The sequence below is a fragment of the Sceloporus occidentalis genome, unplaced genomic scaffold (genome assembly GCF_023333645.1).
Source record: "Sceloporus occidentalis isolate IW3139 unplaced genomic scaffold, rSceOcc1.0.p SCAF_23, whole genome shotgun sequence".
Classification (NCBI taxonomy): Eukaryota; Metazoa; Chordata; class Lepidosauria; order Squamata; family Phrynosomatidae; genus Sceloporus; species Sceloporus occidentalis.
Window position 1 is genome coordinate 13,160,684 of NW_028317003.1, and position 22,787 is coordinate 13,183,470.

General features: G+C 39.0%; 1 protein-coding gene across 1 annotated transcript; it reads left to right on the top strand.

The window, feature by feature from the left end:
• Positions 1-949: 949 nt before the first annotated feature.
• LOC149300828 (gasdermin-E-like) lies at positions 950-20,139 on the top strand. The gene is made up of 9 exons (XM_089484817.1): positions 950-1,166; positions 2,869-3,061; positions 9,458-9,629; positions 11,594-11,714; positions 13,561-13,710; positions 15,991-16,118; positions 17,467-17,653; positions 19,443-19,516; positions 19,903-20,139. Exons 1-9 carry the CDS (start codon positions 950-952, stop codon positions 20,137-20,139), a joined length of 1,479 nt encoding a protein of 492 aa, XP_089340943.1.
• Positions 20,140-22,787: the final 2,648 nt, after the last annotated feature.

The window sequence follows — 22,787 nt, forward strand, 5'->3', positions numbered from 1 at the left end:
TGAAGCAATACTAATCAACATGATAGAGGTTACAACTATATATATATATATATATACCGTATTGGCTCGGATATAGGCCGCACTTTTTCCCCCCACTTTAAGTCTTTAAAGTGGGGGTGTGGCCTATATTCGGGGTCTAGCGCCCGACGCCCAGGACATGCAGTCCCGGGCGCCGGGCAGGCAGCGGGGTTAGGATACAGATCCCCCGCAGCGGTGCAGGGGACCTGCATCCTACTCCCCGATACGCTCAGACAGCCTCCCCTGCCAGCACTTCCCACGGGGGGGTGCCGGCACGGGAGGTTGTCTAAGCGCATCGTGCGGTTGTCTAACCGCACGATGCGTTTTACCTCTGGCCCCCCGCCTGACTTACCGGAGCATACTCCCGGGTGTCTTGCGGGGCCGGCGGGGGACATCTACGCAATACGCGTATACAACTTCCGGTGCCGGCACATCCGGCACCGGAAGTTGTATACGCGTATTGCGTAGATGTCCCCCGCCGGCCTCGCAAGACACCCGGGAGTCAGCTCCGGTAAGTCGGGGGGAAGAGGAGGACAGTGGCAGCATATCTCGGGGGGCAGAGGAGGACAGTGGCAGCATATCTCGGGGGGGGGGGACGGACGGACAGTGGTAGCATATCTCGGGGAGGGAGGACAGTGACAGCATATCTCGGGGGGGGGCAGAGTGGCAGCATGTTTTTTTGGTGCTTTTTTAAAGAAAAAAACTTTTTCTTTAAAAAAGCACCAAACTTTTAGGGTGCGGCCTATATACGGGGGCGGCCTAAATCCGAGCCAATACGGTATATATATATATATATATATATACACACACATCATTAATTACATTTCATTTAATATAACAACTCAACATGTAATTGTGATAACTATGCATAATATTGTGTATAATGTTCTGTATATTTATCAGTTATGTATTTCTCATCAGATAATCTAAGATGTTTGCAAGAGCTACAAGGAACTTCCTGAAAGACGTTGATGCTGGTGGTGATTTAATATATGTGTCCAGTCTCAATGACTCTGATAAGGCCCAGCTTCTTAGTGTGGTCTCAAAGAAGAAGCGATTCTGGTGTTGGCAAAAACCAAAATACCATTTTGCATCCTTAACGTGCATGTTGAGTGATGTGCTTACCGAAAATAAAGCATTGAAACCAGGTAGGCTTTATATCATCTTAATGGCCATCAGCTTACTGCATGACACCACAAAACACTAAGAGAGGCTTTGGAATAGTATAACAAAAGAAAAGAAATACATTGTATCAACTGGCAATAGACAAAATTCAGCCACAGAAGTGGCATGACATTTGGCCATATAAAATGAACTTTAGTATTGTATTTTGGTATAAGCTCACCTGCCATATAGGAGGTAAGTCTTAAGTAATATATATACTTTAAACAAAATTCAGAAGTTGTACTTATAGTAAATCCACTTGGGATAATTTCATACTTTTTTTTTTGTAAATTGCTTGTGCTATTTACTGTATTGGCTCGATTATAGGCCGCACCAGATTACAGGCTGCACCCTAAAAGTTAGGTGCTTTTTTAAAGAAAAATTTATATTTTTAGAAAAAAATACACAGTGGAATAGTAAAACAGTATTCTACCAAACATACTGTATTTTAAAATTTTTGGTATCTATTATGCAGTTAGCCAACATATATTACATACAAACAGAAAACCAATAGCCATTTTAATGCACCTACTTATACATATGCCACGCTGCCCCCAAGATATACCACGCTGCCCCCCAGATATATTGCCACTCTGACTGCCCCTCCAGATATGCTGCCACTCTGACTGCCCTCCAGATATGCTGCCACTCTGTCCCCCCCCCCACCGGCTTTCCAATGCAGACTCCAGGTATCTAGCGGGGCCAGCGGTGGACGTCTGCGCGATTTGCGTTGACAACTTCCAGTGTCGACAAGGGAGGTTGTTTAATCGCATCACGCAGACAACCTGCCAGCACTTCCCACAGCGGAAGTGCCGGAACCGGAAGTTGTCTATGCGTATTGCGCAGACATCCACCGGCTGCCGGAGAGTAGGATTCAGTTCCCCTGCAGCGCTGCGGGGATCTGGATGCTAACCCTGCTGCCTGCCCGGCGCCCGGAACTGGATGTCCCGGTCGGCGGGTGATACGATTGCACATTCCTGCGCTAAACCCCGAATATAGGCCGCACCCCCACTCTAAAGACTTAAAGTGGGGGGGGGAGTGCGGCCTATATTCGGGCAAATACGGTAAGTTGAAAACCTCTGTATTTGCATAATAAACTGATCTCATCCATAATGGTCGCCTAAATCCAAAGCTAGAGAAAAAAACAAAACCTACATCTTTAGCCTTTAGAAGTCTCATTATCTACATCCAGTAACTAAAGCATGCAGTAATATGCACATGCACTTAAAATGACCGAGCCTATAGGTGGCTGGTATAGCACTTGATCTGTTTACATGTTCAGTGGCACACTTTTATTTTTGCTCGTGTTTATGATATGGCCCCAGTGAAGATTTATTTTTTTTTGGGGGGGGGGGTGTCTGTTCGAAGCCGAGTATTTAAGGAGGGATTGCAAAGAGGGATGGAAGGGTCTGCATAGGTACTATAATAAAGTTTTTGTGTAATTTTGGTTTTACAGTGACATTTCTTGCGTTAATCACCAAGAACATAGATTTTTTGAAATCCATGTGATATTTTTCATGCACAAATGAATATATTTATATATAAATAATTGACAGTGCATATCGCTTTCTGTTCTATATGTATATGTATTTTGATTTTCCTGATTTTCCCAGAGCTTCTTGATCATGAAAGCATTAATTGCAAAAATAAAACATATTAAAAAACTCCTTTATTTTTCTTTTCTAGTGGTAGTGGAATCTGAGTTTGTGAAATATCAAGGGACCTGTGGAGATGTAATACGAGGAAATATCGGAGCTGATGTGGGTGCTCTGCACATGAACATGGCTGGGATAGGATATGTAGAGAGCCAGTCATCTTTTGGTACCCTCAGGAAGCAAGAGGTAGACCTGCAGCATCTTATGACAGATGTACAAGAAAGGTATTTGCTTTTTTCCGAGTCTTTAGCAGTGTTTTCACTGCTTTCATATTATATGGTGTTTTATTTTTGTGCATATTTCATACTGTCACTCGTCAGCGCCAGGTCCTCTGTATGTATGTGTGTGTGCATTTTTCTCTAGTGGTTTTATATTAAACTTGTGTAGGACAGGCTAACATACAACTAACTGAAAGGGTTGACACTTATGTCTCCTGTAGTTTGCTTCACTTATTGTGTGTATATATTTAATTCATAAACCCTGTGAATATTATTATGAAAGATGTTAGGTCACCTGTAGGCTTTATGGTGTAAATACACCTGTCTGTAAAAGGCTGCACCAAGTAAACCTGGTTCTTGTATACAAAAAAATGTGATCAAAATTTCATGAATATACAGTAGTTTTAGGCAGGTGTAAAAAAAGCTGTAAAGTAAGAATGCTTTTAAAAGTAGACATTTTGTCATTTAACAAAATGCAAAGTGAGCGAACAGAAGAAAAATACAAACCAAATCAATATTTGCTGTGACCTCCCTTTGTCCTCAAAACGGTTTCAGTTCTAGTTACACTTGCAAACGTCCGGGATTTTGTATAGTGTGGTATAATTGTTTAATCATACTCCTAACAGGTGTCAATGATCACATCTGCCGTCACCGAATGAGAACTCACAACAGAAGTTCTTCAGCACTAAGTTGCTTTGCAAGGAGTGGGACGCCAAGCTAAGTAGATAGGGACTTAGAAGATTCCAAAAGTGAGGAGGCTCAGGAGTAGGAACACAGTCACTAGGCAAACGAGTAGTCAGGCAAGCCAAGGGTCAATAGCAGCAAACATGCAATCTAACTCCAAAATGCAGAATAACTGGACCACAACAGGATGCCTGTGCTGAGCAGTTCCGGATTTTTTAATGCAGCGCCCAACCTTGTGCCACATGTCACAGGGGCACCTGCCGGCATTACCAGCCGGGACTGGGTATGTATGCGTTGCTTGGAAGCTCCGCGCTGGCAGACAGGGGGCTGTCTGCCAGCAACAGGTCGCGGCAATGTAACAATATGTAGGTGAAACACAATAATTTACTGAAACAGGTGCAGCTGTGTAAGAGGAATAAAACTGGGTGAGGGATAGCCAAACTCCATAACAAGTTTGCTGGAGCCTGTTTAATGTCAAACGTCATAGACCGTGGCAAGACTGAGCACAGCAACAAGACACAAGGTAGCTATACTGTATCAGCAAGGTCCCTGCCTGGCAGAAATTTCAGGGCAGATAGGGGTTTCCAGATGTTCTGTCCAAGCTCTTTAGAAGATGCAGTCAACAATGAAGCATAGTGGAGTTTGCTTGCAAGTTTGGGGCTGCATTTCTGCAAATGGAGATGGAGATTTGGTCAGAATTAATGATCTCCTCAATGCTGAGAGGTACAGGCAGATACTAATCTATCAGGCAATACCATCATGGAGGCATCTGAACTTTATTCTGTAGCTTGACAACAACTGTAGCTTGATTTAGATTTTTCTTATCTCAACTGTAAATTGACTAAACTGTTCAACTTGTGTAAAAAAGTTTTCACAGCAATGAATTGCTCACATTCTCATATGAATATCAGGCAGAGAACAGATGAGTATCACAGTATTTCAGAACATGGAATCTTCCTAAAAACGAGGCCAATGACACAGATGCGAGAATAGAGGTCATTATAGTGAAAAGTTTTTAAAATAAAGTGATTTTTATCCTCCTGAGATATAACGTTCCTGCTGTTTGGGCCATTCTGTTGGTTACTACAGTAATTGACAAACCTTTCAAACGTTGCACCAGGATTACTTTTATATATAAGCTTGGTTGATCTTTGTGGATACATCAACCCAATGTGGCTACTCATTGAACTTTTTTAAATTCTGTAATTCTGTGCTTTGATCAGCCATTTAATAATTTTCATGTCAATATTTATCAAACCCCAGAATTTGTCACTGTATTGCATAGTAAGTCTGCAGAACATTTTTTTGGATTAATCAATGGATTTATGATTACAATACTCGAGAAATACCTACCTTAATGCAGCATGAGAACAATGGAATTACGCAATATGATTTATATGTGAGTTTTACATTAAAAGCTATTAAAAAAAGATTAGATTGTGGTCACCATAGCAACCTTTATCCCACATACAAAACAACAAAGAAAATCAATGTATTGAGATTGCAATACAGCAAAAGTATGAAATATTGTCTGATCGCCACTCAAAAGTGTATTTTCCGTGTACACCCAGGAGGGGGGGCACTAGAACCATAAAACTCCTAAGAATGACACCCCTTCACGTCATAATTCTATCTGAATGTTAAACTGTCAGATAACAACATGTTAAATAATCTGCAGTTTTCTATTAAACATTGTAAACATTTTTGTAGTTTGCCTTTATAATTCTTTTCACATTTTATTTTCCCTTTGGCAGCAGTTTACCATAATCTGTTGTCGATATAGAAATCACAATCGCTTTTGTTTTGCGTTAACTTTGGTGTTGAATTAAATTCCTGTATACATAAATTTGTTGTGGTTTTCTGTAAGATTCCTTGTTCAACTGAGCCCATGGGTTGTTGTTACGCTCGTTTTAGTGTAGCACGCTTTATCTTGCTAAGGTGATCCTTACCTTTTAAGCTACACATATATAGAGAACTGACTTCCAATGCTTGGAACACCAAATAGAACTGAAAATCTACAGGAAGTTGGACAGTTTCTGGACATATCTTTGAACAGATCACTCACTTTTGTAGTGTACTGATCTGCTGATGATGAGTGGATGGATAGCGTGTCTGGACAGGGCAGCCATGGAAATGTGCCTGCTACAAATATTAGTCTGTTGCTGTTTTTCAGCATGAGCCACGTCTTAAAAATGGTTTTTTTTTCACAAGTTGCTAATTACTGTTGAGTTTGGTGCTTAGAAATATGTATTAATATACACACACAGATATATATATATATATATATATATATATATATATAAATATAGATATATATATATTTAAGAGTGTAAGATCCCCTGTGAAATGTTATCAATTTTATTAACATTCACTCAACTTAAGTACATGTTTGGAACTCCTGCAAGTGACATATAGGAAACAAATACTGAAAGATTAACTCTCACAAAAGAAACTCATGTACATATGTGTGATGATTTCCGTGTTGCTTCACCTTCCGCCATAATTGTCATAACTAAATGTACTTGTATCTTGTGCTCTTTGTCTACCAATTTATATTTGGTTAAAAAGTAATGTTACTTCATATAATCTGTGATCTGTAGCAATCATAGTTACTTTTGTTGTGCTCTCCTTCTTACTTTGTTTTAGGCTTTGATATAGTAACATAATTCTTTCTGGTTCCTGCTTGTGAGTTAGCAATACAGGGTTATGTGGAGTACCCTTTAAAAACAGGGTGAATTTTCATCTTGTGGTATTCAATACGTTTGTTGTAGGTATTTTCAACGACCAAACTGAATAGGATACTATCACGTGGGAAATTGTGACAACTAAAAACTGACCTCTTGCCTTTCTTCCTAGATAATCTGGCAAATTAAGTCCTCATTGATGTTAACATCCAAGTAAATCCCCCAAATTGTATTTTGTTATTTTTTAATGCATGCTGGATTAGATTTTGCAATACTGCATGCAAATTGGTGCTTGCATTCATTAGTGATTGTAGTTAACTGAGACTTGTGTCTCATTTTACTCCTTCACTGTTTGTCTTTTCTGAAATCTGGACGTGTGAGCAGGAACCGCTGCTAAAGAAGATCAGTGCCTGCGCTCACAAATATTCTACTGGATGAACGGGCAAAAATCTCTACAGAAACGATCCACAATCTTGTGGAAAGCCTTCCGAGAAGAGTTGAAGCTGTTATAGCCGCAAAGGAGACCGGCTACATATTACTGTCTATGTATCTAGAATGTCGTGTCATAACAGTCCCTGTTGGTGTAATGGTCACGCGTCCCAATACTTTTGTTCATATAGTGTATGTTACATTGTGGTTACAATTTGTAAACAACTACATGCACACATACATACATCCATCCATACACACAAAACAAATCACCTTACACCTCAGGTGCATGGCTCCTCTCCTCCTTTAAAATCATTAATATAAGGATCCTCACCACTAATGTGAACAGATGATCATTCGTTGTTAACCAAACTTGTCCTTACAGGAGTCCTTTTTTGTTTCTGTTTTTATTTATTGCTCCAAACTTGTCTCTTTAAGAAATCACAACAGTAATGATTTATGTAACAGATGTGATAATATATAATACTGGTCAGGGAAGGAGACAGAATGTAGTCAGTGATACCATTATTTTTTTTCTTTTACTTGTGTTTTGTTATAGTTCTGGCATGTATTTGAATGGCACTGACACTATACTGATACTTAAATCAATTATAATTCACACATGTATTGCACGTTTCTCAATATTTTATATCTCTTGTAATTTAATTTTTATTCTGCTTCTGATATGGCGTCTGATAGTCGCATCAGAACATATGATTTGATCTGACGTGATGCAGGTCTTCCTTTACACATCAGTCTAAATAAAGTAAGAAATAACATTGTCAGTGTCATTTATCTATTGGCATTGTAGAACCTATACGTGCAAGATAAATATGGTGTTTCTGAATGTGACTTAAGTTATAGAACAAAGAATATTTTTCTTAAAGTTATGATTCATTTCAAAGTTGGGCAGTTTAAGTTTGGCTGACTTTGGCTTTATAGAAAGCTATATAACGACATATATTAATGGAAACACATCTCTAAGCCTATTGGTGAATCACAGTGTCCCGAAGAAATACATTTCCCTTCTGGAATTCATCTTATCTGAGATGAATATGAAGCTCACACAGACAGTCAAAGGGTCAGTTTATTGTCCTATGCAACCTTCCTAGCAAAGAATGCATATTAAAAACATTGATGTTCTTTGAATAAGCATTCTTGGAGAAAATAAATCACTCTAGGAGAGCGGGAGTGCACTGCCCCTCCATGGTCTGTTTTGCATCACTTTTGGCCACTTCAAGCTGCCAGTCAGTGGCCAGAAAGAACTGTTGGACACTTGCTGCATATGTTTGGGGGGTTCATTAGCCCCCTGGAACTCTTGCGAGAGCTGGCACTGGAGGGGGTTGGCTGTGAGTATTGCATGTGCACAGTGGTAGTAAGCATGTTCTGCAAGCCAAGTGGCTGGGAGACAGGACTGACGCATAGGAGGTATTCTGATGAATCCAATGCAAGGGAACAAAAATAAGTAGACTCCGCTGTCATCATAAGTGTTCCAATGAGAGGAGTGTCCCCTTAACTCGATTAATCTGAGAATCGGATCAAGTTTAACATCAATGATTTATAAGCCTATAGGCCCAGTGGGAAAGAGAGTTGTAATCCACAGCTATGCAAGACGGCTTTGTAGTTGGAAACAGCACGTAGGTTCGACTTTTACTTAGGGAACAGCCTTTTGAACAAGGCCTCTGTCTACCTCAATGCTGTGCATAATACACAAGAGATGCCTTTTAATTATCCCTGAATTTAAGGACAATATATTAAATATTTTAGCAGGCAGATTGCTTTAACAGCCAAAAAAAGATTGTCCATAGACACCAATGACCTCTTTTTTTTTTTTTTTTTTGGAAAGATGATGCTTCAATGTATTCCGTAAAATAAATGTAGTCATGTTATTCTATGACATTTTAGCCTATTGTATTCATTCATTTTTAACCCGTGGCAAATGCTCGTTTTCAGTTTACCATGGCAAAGAAACTACTTTGCAGACATTGAAAAGGTATAACATTTTCTAATGCTTATTGTAATTATTGGTATCATGTTTGTTTTAGACAGCCTACAGCTGGATTGTATGACTGTATGAGGTCTCTTGGTCACTGGTATATAGGAGAGAGGAAAAAACACAAAGAAATACCTGATATAAATACCTGATATACGCCTGTAGATATTTAATGTATGTTTTGACCAGCAGTGAACCAGCCCAATGGTTCTGCTATTTTACGTTAGAACCACTAGAGGGTGACAAAGTCCTCGTTTCCGCATTGCGTTTCCACATGAATTATGGCTATCATTGTAACTGCTTGCCAATTTGATAAGCGGAATTTTAATTCCTACGGCTATACTCTATTGTTGCACTGCAGGCTCTGCACTTCATATTAGCTGCCAGCGAGGGGGGCATTCGTTTTTAGATTATAAATGCAAAAACGCAATGAGAAAAATGCTGTTATATTTAAAAGTACCATTTACATTGTCAATTATTTTTAGACGAGACTTGTAGATTTGATCTTTAGGAATGATAACTTACCTCTGCCATGTCTGCGGATCAGTGATCGTTGTATTACAGAATGGTTGCTTTTTCACTGTAATGGATTTTTGTTTTCTTTATTTTAAGGAGAATAGACTTGGACCATCCTTTTATTAAACAGCTGCATGAAAATCGAAATGATGTACTGTGCGTCCTAAAAGAGAAAATAGTCACCACCCAAAAATGCGTGATTACAGAACACAGTCAAACAGAAGAAACGTTTGGGAGTAAACTTGGGATGAAGGGAAAGGTAGTGAAGGTAGGATGGATGTCTGCTCACCCAGAGTGTTCATTAATTTATTGCTTGTATTCAGCAGAGTCGCCCGAGAAACCAATAAAAAGCAATCATTCAGGATTCACATCTCAATCTGTTCTGGTTTCTCTAGAATGCCACTTTGCAGCTTTTACACTTTAGTGAAGCTGTGGCCCCTGCATCGTGTAAAAGATCCAAAGCTTTATATAACTATCTGGACCACAGAGCTAGCGGAATGACCCAAACCGGGGGTTTTAAAAGACTCCAAACTTTTATTTTATAAGCTCATTACTATCAGACGGGTCAGTGGACTGATTGGATGCAGGGCCCTATTTTGCTCTGCTCCCAGACACTAGCTATTCCAAACTTACTGTACTAGTCAAATGGTCAGTGGCATTAATAGATTTGACTGCTCTGCAGGTTAATGGTTACACTGAAGATGTGAAAACTAGCAAGGGCAACCTGTCAAGGGCAAAGCTGTTAAAAGCTGAAGGAAAATGTTCAAATGAAAAGTTAAAAACAAAACAGTAACAAAAAGTACCCACTGTCTTCTTCTGCTAAATATATCATCTGTAACTTAATATGCATTACTATTAATAATATAGTTCATGGTCAGTTCAGTTAAAAGTCAGCACCGAGTTATAGTTGTTCTCCTGAAAGTTAAACCAAGATGGCCAGCACAGGCACATCCTAATATACTCAATTTACTTGACATTTATTTCTTAATGCTAAATGCTTTACTAATATTAATGTGTAAACCACAACTCCCCTAAAACATTACTTTTTCTATTCCTTAAAATTGTATATGTATGTAATTTCACATTTTTAGGTCATATTCTTTCTTTATTTGTATCGCGAAACCAGTAATAAAGTAACATAGGTACTTACCTATACCAGGAACATAGTGGCTATTAGAAGATGAGGTTTGTTCGTTCAGCATATTTATAAGAGCAGCGACTTCTACATCTGTGTATTTATCTTTGCTACATATACAGAAGTAGAGGAGTACACTATGTAAAAAGCATAAAAGGTATGAAAATACAGATTCCAGGGTTGCTGCTAGAATAATAATGACCAATAAGTACACAATACGCTATATTCTTGTTTGCTATCTATAATAAATGTTTCAGTAACTCCTGCCCAAAAAATACCTTCTGAAAAGATAAAACGTAGAAACAAAAGAGATTTGTAGGCATATAGTTATGAACCGCAATTTTTGTTTTCTCACTTCATCTTCCTTTCTTTTCATTGTTCACAAGCCATTGACTCAGTTACTTGTATTTTGAGTTATAAGATTGAGAAGGGTTTGGTCATTTGTCTCCAAAAGTTCAGAACTCAAACTTTCCGTAACAGTGGAAAGAACATGTAAGGCATTTTTGTTAGTTTGTTTTGAGCATTTTCATTTGATTGGTGCTATTTGGTGTTTTGTATAAGATTACTTTATGTAATAAGTAGTGATTTATACTATCTGTATTTTGTCTCAGTCTCCATTTGTATAGAGTCAGTGGTTTCATATCATTGAGTTATTTTGTTCTGTGTTCCAAATTGTCTGTACCTTTTTGCACTCCCTCAATGCTAGCTTTCCCCTTTCCACATGTATAAGACCTCATGCTTTCATAACATTTCCATAAATCTCAGTTTTTTTCCCCCTTAAGGCATCCTGTCTCCATAACATGTTTCTTTATGGTTCCTTCTTGTGTCATACATGGTGCATGCTTACTGATCACTCCAAATACAATAGCTAGTTTTCCAATGCCATTTGGAGCCAGTATCCAATGGCTTTTTTTTTTTTTACTTTAAATTTACCAGCATTTACATCTATACCGGACCCCTTCTGTGTAACAAAGTAGATAATGCACATTAAATGTATTGTGTGGCGGATGTGATTTTAACCAGTGGGCCACATGGATGAATGTTGTCAGGCCTCCTCTGCCTAAGATCATCTCACCGCATATTTTTCTGTTGATCAGGTAGCTGTTAATGACAATGGAAACTATATTAAAGACGAAAACACAGTTCTGGAGATCCCTCCTCCTACTGTAATTGCTTTCGGTGTTGTGGAGCTGTTTGTTCAACGTGATGGCCGCTTTGGTAAGAAAACTGTGTTTTGTTTTGCCATTCATATGCAGCAAATGTTATAACTAGTTGAGATCTTCATACACACATTTGATTAATGAGTTAATTTGCCGCAAAAATAATTGTTTCTATTTTGTACTGCTTACCTTTGTGTAAAAATGTACACTCAAATGTTAATGCGACAATATGTAAAATGATGTGTAACTCACTGAGCCAGCACTTATATAGTTTATCGTATGTATCATAGGGCTAATAAAATAAAATGTAACACTTCAAATTAGAAAATTAATTTCTACTACCCATGAAAAGCCTAAACCCTTCCACGAGATAAATCTTTAATCATTTAAATCATGTTTTTTGCTGAAAAATAGACACTGATAGGTTGTGGCCATAAAACCCGAAGATCGCAATGCCAGTGAAGTAGTGGTAACGTGTTCTCTGGAGTGATAAATTAGGCTTCGATATCTGGAAGTCGGAAGGATAAATCTGGGTTTGCCGGTAAAAAGACACCTACTGGAACACACAGTGCCTACTGTAAAGTTTGGTGGAAGGGATAATGGTGTGGGGCTGTTTCAGGGTTTAAGCCCATTAGTTCAAGTGAAGGTAATGCTACTGCATAGAAATCTATTTTAGAAAATGTATTCTCCAACGCTGTGGGAACAGTTTGGGGAACACCTTTAGCTTTTCCAGCATGGCTGTGCCCCTGTGTACAAAGCAAGATACATAAACAAATGGTTTGACGTGTTTGGAAGAACTTGAGTGGCCTGCATAGAACCCTGATCTTAACCCCATTGAACATCTCCAGCATCAGTGCCTGACCTCACTAATGCACTTTTGGCGGAATGGGTATACATTTCCAGAGTCGCATTTCAAAATCTTGTGGAAAACCTTCCCCAAAGAGTGGAGGCTATTATAGGGGCCAGCTCCATATTAATGTCCAGGGTTTTTGAATGGGATCTTCAACAAGCTCATATAGGTGTGATGGTCATATGTCCACATATAGTGTACGTTTGAATCCCATATTATGTGGAACTTCATGGGAGAAATAGCATTACTTTTCCTTTAAGGCTTAACACTACCGCATTTGTATATGTTACAGATGTATAGTTTTATCTTATCTGACACACTGCCTGTGCATCTCTGTACGCCGCTTTCTCATTCTTCCGCTTTCTCATTCCTAATGCTATATATAATCTGTTTTCACCCTGAAATTAAACCAACAGTTTGAAGATGAGAAGTAAAGGTCTAGTCCATTTTTTATCACAGTTTTTTCTAACTAGTTTCCATCTGCTGGGCGCTAGGCGTCTATTTACTCTGCAGCTGCCACATTCTGTGAGGTCATATATGAATGTTCCTGCGGTGAGTGCCGCGCGGTATCAGCATGGTATCTGACAGGGTGTGATTTTAATAAGATGCTTTGCATTCCTTTAGCGGTGTTATTCTTCTTCCTGACTAAAAGAAAGTGAAACATAAAAACAAATGTATTAGTTAATGCTTGGCACCCCTGTGTCTTCTCTCAGTTATAGCGTGTATTATTCGTAAATCTTATATTCTGTTAACCCTTGGTACCCAGAGTTAGTCATTCGGATGTATCGCCACCTTTCTGTCTCCGGTACAACTCAACCAATCAGTGTTGGAACAGAAAGATCAAAGCTTGATTTAATAGTATTTGATATATTGCATCACATGAAGCCTTTATGATTAATCGACAAACTTTTTGATCCTGTTTTAATTATTTGAAATATTACAGAGGGTTGGCATACCATAAAGTCACAAACAGTGAGCCATTGTTTCATCCACACAATTCATTTGCAACATCTGTTCATTGCTTAATGTATTCGTAATTGTTTTTTCTTGTCAGAGTTCTGTTTGTTGCTGGAAAAACAAGGAGGCTTTGAGAAGGAAAACTCTACGTCTAAGTATGATTACGATGTTATAGATGGTCTCAGAGAAACATACTTGGATAGGAAACATGTCCAAAGCAACGCGCCTTTACATTTAATAACCCAAGGTACAGTACAGGTGTGACATGAGTAATTTTGCTATGCGAGGGGAAAGGTTGAATCCTCACCAGCACAATAATGTATTGAAAAGGTTATTAATGAGATGAATGTGTCCTGTACTGATGGAGATGCCATTCTCTAGTATCGTAAAAGGGAAGCTCCAGTACCTGTTTATTGATCACCGCAGCCGGCAAGCTGTTATTTGCAGTGTTTATGAAGAAAATGTGGGAAACCTAAAAGTTAGAAACATTGACAGAGAAAACCTCAGAGCAAGAGCCGTAGACATAGAATAACAAAGATACGTATAGCTATCTGTAGATTTTTAGTTTTTGATTACCTTATCAACAAGGTCTATGTGCTGGGAAGCTTTAAGTTTTGTTTTTTATGGATTGTCAACGAGAAAATGAAGTCTTGGGCCAAGATTACATAAGCTGTCAGATCCTCAGTGGTCTCTTCGTCAGATGGAATCAAAGATTTTTGCCCTTTTTTGCAGATTTTTATATACTTTATATACTTTTATATACTTAAAGATGTATGTATGTATATTTTGTGACGCTGTACAGCCCCACGGAGATGTTTTGTGCATATTCTCTACACAGGTGACGTGTAAATTGTGTGTACAGCTCCTTGCCGTGAAGCATTTCGAGAGCAGAGCGGCCCAATGCTCCAACTCCATACCGGATTTTCAAAGTCCAGTCCAGGACTTGTCCCCTTCCAGCACATCAGAGAGACTGTTGAGTGTAGAGGAAGTTTCCCTATGCTTTCCACCCACCCCAGGGACGTAGACAAACAATTTGCACAAACTATCTCCCGGGTCTGTAGAGCCTCACAAAGGCTTCTATAAAAATTAGAATGTTATCGGTATTGACTCCGTTACGGTCGAGTTCATTGTGCACGTTTCCTATAGACTTTCCATTCATAGCTGCAGAACACATCCCAGTCTTGGTCCGTTTCTTCCGCTTCCTTGAGCAACCTGATGATAAATTGCAGTAACCCGCACTAAAAAAGCTTGCATATTTTTGCCATAGAACAATTGTAAATATTGGAACACAAAATGTTACAAAAAGGAAATGTAGAAAAAAAATGAAATTTAGAATGAAGTTTAACAACTACTATGATCCAGTATTCTGACTTCACAAATACCAGGGTAAAAAAAAACATTGTTTGTGCTAATCCTTGCCAGATTACGGGTTGTCTTCAGTTCATGCTCTCAGTCTACGCTGCTTACCTCTCCCTACTACATCCCGGTACTGGACGTACTGTCTTTTGTATCATTTACAACCCAATGCACTGATTTAACTTTGTTAAATTTGGTAATGAATATAATTAATGTGGGTACAATGCATGGCATGGTTCTGAGAAGAAGACATAAATGGAAAACTGTTATGCCACTGCTTGTTAAATGAATATAAGGAAGCCAGATAGGGTGTGAAACTTGTGTCTAGAAGCTGGTCTTGTAGTCTACCTGTGACGGAAGCCTCCATCACTGGGGCCACTGGAGAAGCCTGACTGCCAGCCTCCTCCCTATTGACTATGGGCCCTGGGTTTGTAAAGACATCTGTGGCTACCCCCAGCAGTATCATCTCATCACTGGATCTGCCACCAGGGAGTGACCACCATTGTTTCAGTTTAATGTTATATAAATCAGTCTCCCCCCCCCCTATTGTATTGTTAATCCCGTTACTGCCCCTGTTGTCTCTGGGAGGCAGATTAAGGCGGCGGTTTGTGTCCCAATATCTTGTTTTATGTTAATGTGTGTTTTGCTGGATATATCCAGTCCTGTGTGTGAGAAATAAATCAGTCTTCGTTTGGTTTTACCCTACACTGAGTCTCGGCTAGTGACTGGGGAACCGGGGAAAGTGTGTTGTCCCAGGCTAAGGGAGCACAAGACAGCGGAGGTAGTCGGTCAGACTAGCCAGCTCCGTGACACTACCCAATTAGTAATTCACTCTCATGAAGCACACTATTTTGTGGATCTTGCTACCGTTCACACAAATGTCACTCGATCAATCTAAAATCCTTTGAAATAAAACAGTCACTAATATTCATTTAATTATCAAAAATGTTTCAATTCTTTTTTTGAAAATGCAGACAGCCTTTCAAAGCACCAAACATAGCAGGAGAAAGCGATGCTGTAAAGAATGTTTGACTTCTGTACAGGATCAAATCCATTAAGTGGTTCTTACCCTTTAAAAGGTTGTTTTGAAGATATGAACGCTGCCTCAATATTTTTAAATGTTTCTGCAAAATTGTGATTTATTTTTTCCCCCCTTTCTCTCTCTTCAAAGACGTACTGGAATTTTCAAAGCACTTTTTGGCATTGGAAGAGGCTCCTGAAGCCCAGTGTCTGGACCTGTATAAACTGCTTTGTGAAATATTATATGATTATCAAACAGTTACTCTATTACAGACTATGGTAAGATTTACTTTACTATTTCTACACATAGTATTATGGTCTAAAAGGGGTTTATTCACTAAAGGGAAAATTGTCAGGTGAGTGTGCAGGAAGAACTTGGCTGGCCTTGGGTAATGCATAGCTAAATCAGTGAGAGCCATTGAATTATGCAGTCCCGTCTGATCCTGCTGGAGAAACTTACCAGTATTAGTCTTCATAATAGCAGTATGATTATTTTTTCTTTTATTTACATATCCCCTTTGAAATAATGTTATATGTGGTTAACACATGCTCTTGAACAAAGTATCTACAGACCTGTTAGGAAAAGCTGCTATTGTACATAGCAGTGGCAAGGTAAGACTTTTGATGTTGGTTCATCATTTTACATGTCCCACCATTCCCCTAGGTGAAAAGATATACCAACATACATCAAGGTATATATGTTCATATATATTAACATGCAACATGCACAGCTAGTTTCAGCATGCTTTATGTGCTTATGGTTTAAAGAGAAAGCTAGAATGACATCAGCGTAACTTTGCGATAGTACATGGCTCCACTGCTTTTATTCACCCAAGAAAAAGTTTTCTGTGCAACACTAATAGCAAAACACCTGCCAATTGATCTCTGAAAAGGTTTCTGGCTAGTGAAGCAAATAACATTTGGATGTGGCATCGTTTAGAATACATGGCCTTGAAATTGGATCAGATTTCCTCAGTCTCTTACCCTCTCTGTTTTCTTAGGTATTCTAAAATCACAATCCTGGTGGAGTCCTTTGCTTTCCTTTTATTTCCTTGTGTTAGTAACTGTTTGCAGGAAGGTTATTCTGTGTCCACCTACCCCTTACTGAATAACCAAATAACATTAACATTTCCCTTCTGACTAGAGACTATGACAAATAAAATCCATTTTTACAGAATGTAAGAAGCAAATATAACAGAATAGATTCTTAGGCTGGGTCAGTGTAAAAAAAAATAAAACCCACAGAGCCACATCTACCTTTCCTTCCAACAGTTTGACTACAATTGTTTTAGTCATTTTACTTTCACGCTGCTTAGAAATGGGAGAGATGTGGGTTTTCTGTGCTGCAAAGTAAAATAGCTAAATTGGCTGTAAGGTCATTTTCATATCATAAATGACATCGCTACAGTGCAATCTACTTTAATATGCTCAGGGCCACAATTAATGTTTCCCCGTTCTGTACCATTGCCTTTGCACTGTTTAAATATAGCTCATGTTACTGCTTTCTGCTCTGTCAAGCAGAGAACTATATGTGAACACAGATCAGATGTAATTTGTATTCCTTCTTAGGGCTGACTAATGATCACATTCATTATTATTATTCTTTTTTCACTCCGGTCTCCGGTAGGTAGAAGAGATATGTTCAGGAGACCAGCCCAGTCTGACAGTCTTGGATGAGTTAAAGCCTTCCCAGAGGAAACAAGTACAGGCCATTCTGCACCTTGCAGGATTTGATATGCAAAATGGAAACCCTATCTACCGAGTCAAAAAAGACGTGTTAACTGCCTTGCATATCCTCTTTAGCTCTCTAGATGGTAATTTTTCATGATTGTTTTTATCTGTTTATGATTCTCTGCAAAAGAGGTATTTTACTAGCATCATTCTCATAGGGTTTCCATGCGTTATTTCTTACCGAGTTGACAAGATGTTAGTGGCTGTCTACATGTTGACGCACTAGAGTTCATTCTCATACATTAAGGAGGGATACTCACTTTTTGCAAGAAGAGTTTGGTCTCTTAAATAGTATAATTTTCGGATAGTCATTTCACCACATGAACTTTGAATTATTCTACATGTTATGAACATTCAACTCATTTGAGTGGCTTGTCCCTGTGGCACGCAACATAACAGAATTTTTTAACACAGCCAAAACAGCATTCACTGATTAGGATATGTGAATGTAACATGAACATTTTTTCCATTCACAAAATTAGGACGATGTCTGGGTGGAAAAATGTTGGGTGTGGCAATATTGCTAATTCCTCCCCTTAACAAAACATAACCTTTACAACCACACCCATTTTCTATGGCAACCACTCCACCTTTTTACCCCCCCCCTCGACTTCACCATATCACATGTCACTCACTTCCCACAGTTTGTCCTCAAACAGTTTGTCAGTGCCATTTTGGGCCCAAGCAGGTTATCAGTTACATCTTTGCCCCCCCAACAGTATAACTCTTAGTATATAGCAATATCTTATAGCAAGACAGACACAGACAGTAGCACAGCATATCTCATCCAGTATATTTTTTTTATATACTGTACCAAACATCACTATCACTTTTTAATTATATGTGCTGGGCCATTGGTGCAAGCTTTCCGAGTTTTTAGTTGTTGGTAAAAGTTGTCCAATAATTAATTAATATTTAAACTGGCCCTTCATAATGTATAAAGGACCAGCTAGAAGAATGCACAATTAAGAATTACATTTATTCATCTCAGATCAACACATTCAACAAAAGTTAGAATAAAAAACCAAACAGAAAACTAGCAAAGTGCAATCAAATGAAAAATGCACACTAGTATTGATAGGTAGATCACTGGTTACATATCCCAAAGCCCAGCCCTGGCACCCAAGTTGCATTCACAGGACTTGCTCAGCACCCAGGTTGCATCCACAGGACTTGCTCAGCACCCAGGTTGCATCCACAGGACTTGCTCAGCACCCAGGTTGCATCCACAGGACTTGCTCAGCACCCAGGTTGCATCCACGAAACTTGCTCAGCACCCAGATTTCACACACAGGACTTGCTCAGCACCCAAGTTACATCCAAACCACTTGCCCAGCACCCAGGTTGCATCCACGAGACTTGCCCAGCATCTAGATTTCACTCCTCTTCCTCTCCCTCCCTTATCTTATTCACTTACGTTGATGAAGTCCTGTGGTGGAAATGTGAGGCCTCTGTCTCGTTGCTTCCTCGCAGTGCACGTGAAAACACATCATCAAGCACTAGCACCACAACTGAGACAGAGACCTTGTGCTCCCACCACCGCAGACACAGGTGCACTGAGGGTGGCGGCAGGGAGCGGAGGAGAGAGGGCATCTAGCATTTGGTGAAAACCTCTTCATGATCCAGTTGTTCGTGAGAAAGTTTTCAGCGACTGCTCAGTGCCCCTCTCTGATCTCTACTTACTGCTGCCTGGGCGCTGTGCAGCCGCCTTGGCACTGACCTGCATAAAACAATCCAAATTAATAAAGCATGCGCTATATCGCCAATAGCTGACCTTTTTGTGATAAAGGTGTTGTGGACCACAGCAGCTGTGGATGCAGTGTCACTTGGCGTTATGAAAAAAAACCAAAACATGGATTCTCTGTCTTTCAGAATTTTCAGACTATGCCTTGGCAACACTTGGGGATTGCTGTAAACTTCAACTTTTACCAGTACTCTGCGCCTTGGTAAGTTACGTCACCTTATTAAAGTACTTAATAATAAATAAGGTTACCCTGTGCTTGCAACCCAAGTGCATGAAAATGAACCTAATAAATCCCTGTCATGTGAAATATTGTCCCTATTCCATGTAGGTGTCTTATAAATATTGCTGAATGTTTTGGAGTTTATGTATAAAACAATGACGTTTCCTATTTTTCGACCATATCTTAGTTCAGAATACATATGTTACATATACAAATAATTTCAGAAGTTCCAGTGCATTTGGTTGCTGCTGGCGATGCCTCTGAAATGCTTTATAAACTCAAGTCCTTGTTTAGAGCAATAAATCATAACCTTTTAGGCCATGGGATTAATGGCATATCCCCGTGTTCTCTTTTTTTTGTTTGATTAGCCAAACATCACATCAGATGAAGGACTTTGTTCAAGGACAGACCCAATGCTGTCAGATTTCATCGACCAAGGGAAATTTGACATTGTACAAAGACTGTTTACCTTATCAAACATCAAACTGGAAATGAATGAGCATAACATAATTGCAACAACCACCAACAACCCTGGCTTTTTACCCCTCATCCTTTACATTTCAATATCAGGGTTATCGGCTTTACAGAAGAAGTTGAAGACATGAATGGCAAAGTCTCCAGTCTCTGTAAAACAGTATAAATAAATATCGTGTGTGCTATTTCTACAAACATCACTATCTTCTAGGTCTTCCAGAAACCCGTCCAACTCCAAAGCAGCAGCATACAGCTCCTATTAACAATCAGACAAAAAACATGTCTGATCTTGCTTTTGCTTTGCTCGCTGTAATGGAATAAAACTGTGGCTATGTTTTAATATTTCACTTGTTTCTTTATGCAATTTTATATCTCTGTATTCTCAGCCTTCCTTCTTTCTCTCACCGTATCCCATTTTCTCCACTCCACCCTTTCTTACCTCCTCATTTCCATACTCTTCCCTTTTCCATTCCAGGATTAATTTAGACATCACACCCAACCATGATTTTTTCTCTCAAAAATCCACTGATTAGAATCATCTTGCTTTGTAACAGATAAAAATGTTCTTGAGACAAACCCTGACCGTGTACACACCTTAAAATATTTAGTAATGAAATATAATGCATAATATGTAATTTTTAGTGTTTATTAAATAACGTTGTAGTAATTATGTGATGCAAGACAAATGGGTGAGTGGTGTATATATTTGTCATTTTATTAGGCAGAATTTGATTGCTTTAGTCCATCAATGCACCATTGCATACAACAGCATACAAACCTTTCAAAATAAAACAGACAAAAACAACTGTACAACAAACGAGAGGAAGAACGACTTTTCAGTCTAGATGCAAGAACCAGCAAATTCAATGTCATTCATGGTGTAAGTCGTCCCATCTAAACTCAGCCCTCAAGGCCACTTTAGGTCATTTTTCAATGTCAGTCATCTTATACTTTTTTTACCTCAGGTTGTTCAACCTTCTAGAGGATTTTTATTGAGAATTGAGCTACTAGCTTGCAGTTGCAGTTTCTTTTTTTTTTTTTTTTTTGAAGTAGCGTAGTGCTCAATAGCATGTCTAACTTTGGAGGGTTTGGAAGTCAGTCACATTTCTGATGCCTTTCTTCTTCAGGAAACTTTTTTTCTATTATGCCACAGCCTATGGCTGGGTGGGAACAATACCCTAGCAAGCCCCAAGGTGCCATGTTGCAGAGTCAAAGTCACTGGACCATTCTCACTATGGTATATAGCATAGTCCACAAGGGCCACTTTATGGCCCTCAATGACCTGGAGGTTCCCCAGGCATTTTCTTATATTTTTCTTTCTTATATTCCCCCAGCTGTGATTTAAGCGACCATTTAAACGGTTTACAGAACACTTTGAACTATTCATTGATACTTAAAACAAACCGTTCATCCAATAAGATATGAGGGGTAAAAATAAACCCTTTGGTGCAACTGCTTGTGCAGGCAAAAAACTCGTATTACCCTCATCATCATGCTAGTGCGAGGGTTAAGGGATTTGTAGTCCAAAATACGTATTTTATTTTTTTTGCCGGCATGCCATGCAAAATTAAAGCAGCAAGTGTGTGAGGTAGGTATGATGGTTGCATCATTGACATTTTAAAAGGGGGCAAAATTAGTTTGCCAAGAATGGCAGTGTAATGCGAGAACAGACGGGGTCCTGTGAATGTCCTACATTGGACACCGAGTAAATAAACACCCCAGTACATGCATGCAAGGAAAATAATTTGTTACATTTCACTTTGCAGCATAACCCTTAGCCTTCCATGTGTGGAAAGTAGAAGCACAAGGCAGTTATCTGCGAAACTGAAGCAGAAACTACATTTTAATAAGAAAAAAACCCCCATTGTTTTTAAGTTAGGCTATGACCACTCTTTTTGAAGGCTATGTTCACAACAGGGAACTTTCCAGGCAAGGCCAAACAATGATACTCTTCTAGATGCTTTTTAAACTTATGTTAAAAATCTGTTACCAAACAGCTACTATTCTATTTTCATTTTCGGAAGCAGTAGCGTGCTATAAATACAGCAAACATCAAAAAGTTTAGCATATGCAAAAGTTCCTTGCCTTTTTAATTTTTTTATCTACTGTCGCAGTTGCAAAATCTCTATAAATAGAAAGTCTGGTCAGTACTGGAAAGACGCAGTGTGCAGGAGGGCTTTCTTGTGCTTTCAATGTGTTTTCAGACATTTAGGCTGGAAAAGGAACGTTTCTCCCCGACAGCTGTCTCAGATGACAACGCACAGTTCTCTTGTTTAACCCCTTCGTGACAAAGGCTGATTTTACTTTTTGTACCCTTCGTGACAATGGCCTTTTTAACATTTCTGCGCTGCTTGTGTTTAGCTGTAATTTTCTTCTTTCCCGTTTACTGAACCCACACACATTAGATATTGTTTTTTTCAGGACAAGAAGGGCTTTCTTTAGATGACATTGTTTTGATTGTATATTATTTACTACTAAAAAAAGTATAAAATATGGTGAAAAATTTAGAAAAAAATGACTGTTTCTAACTTTTAGTTGAAAAATCTTTTACTCATCTATAAAAGGTAATGAAAAAACCTGCTAAATGGATTCTACTATTTGTCCTGAGTTTAGAAATACCCAATGTTTTTATGTTTTTTTGCTTTTTTCTACCCATTATGGGGCAATAAGTACAGGTAGCGTTTTGCTATTTCAAAGCCATTTTTTCCAAATCTGGTAATTCTTCCCCCCATGTGCGATTTCGGGTATCTTTGAAGCCGGCCAATGCAATTTACCCCAT

Bases quoted from the DNA above. Each gene is read 5' to 3' on its own strand.
- LOC149300828 (XM_089484817.1), top strand. From the start codon at position 950: ATGTTTGCAAGAGCTACAAGGAACTTCCTGAAAGACGTTGATGCTGGT. The intron at 9,630-11,593 runs GTAGGATGGATG...TCTGTTGATCAG, and splicing joins TGAAGGGAAAGGTAGTGAAG to GTAGCTGTTAATGACAATGG. The intron at 19,517-19,902 runs GTAAGTTACGTC...TTGTTTGATTAG, and splicing joins TACCAGTACTCTGCGCCTTG to CCAAACATCACATCAGATGA.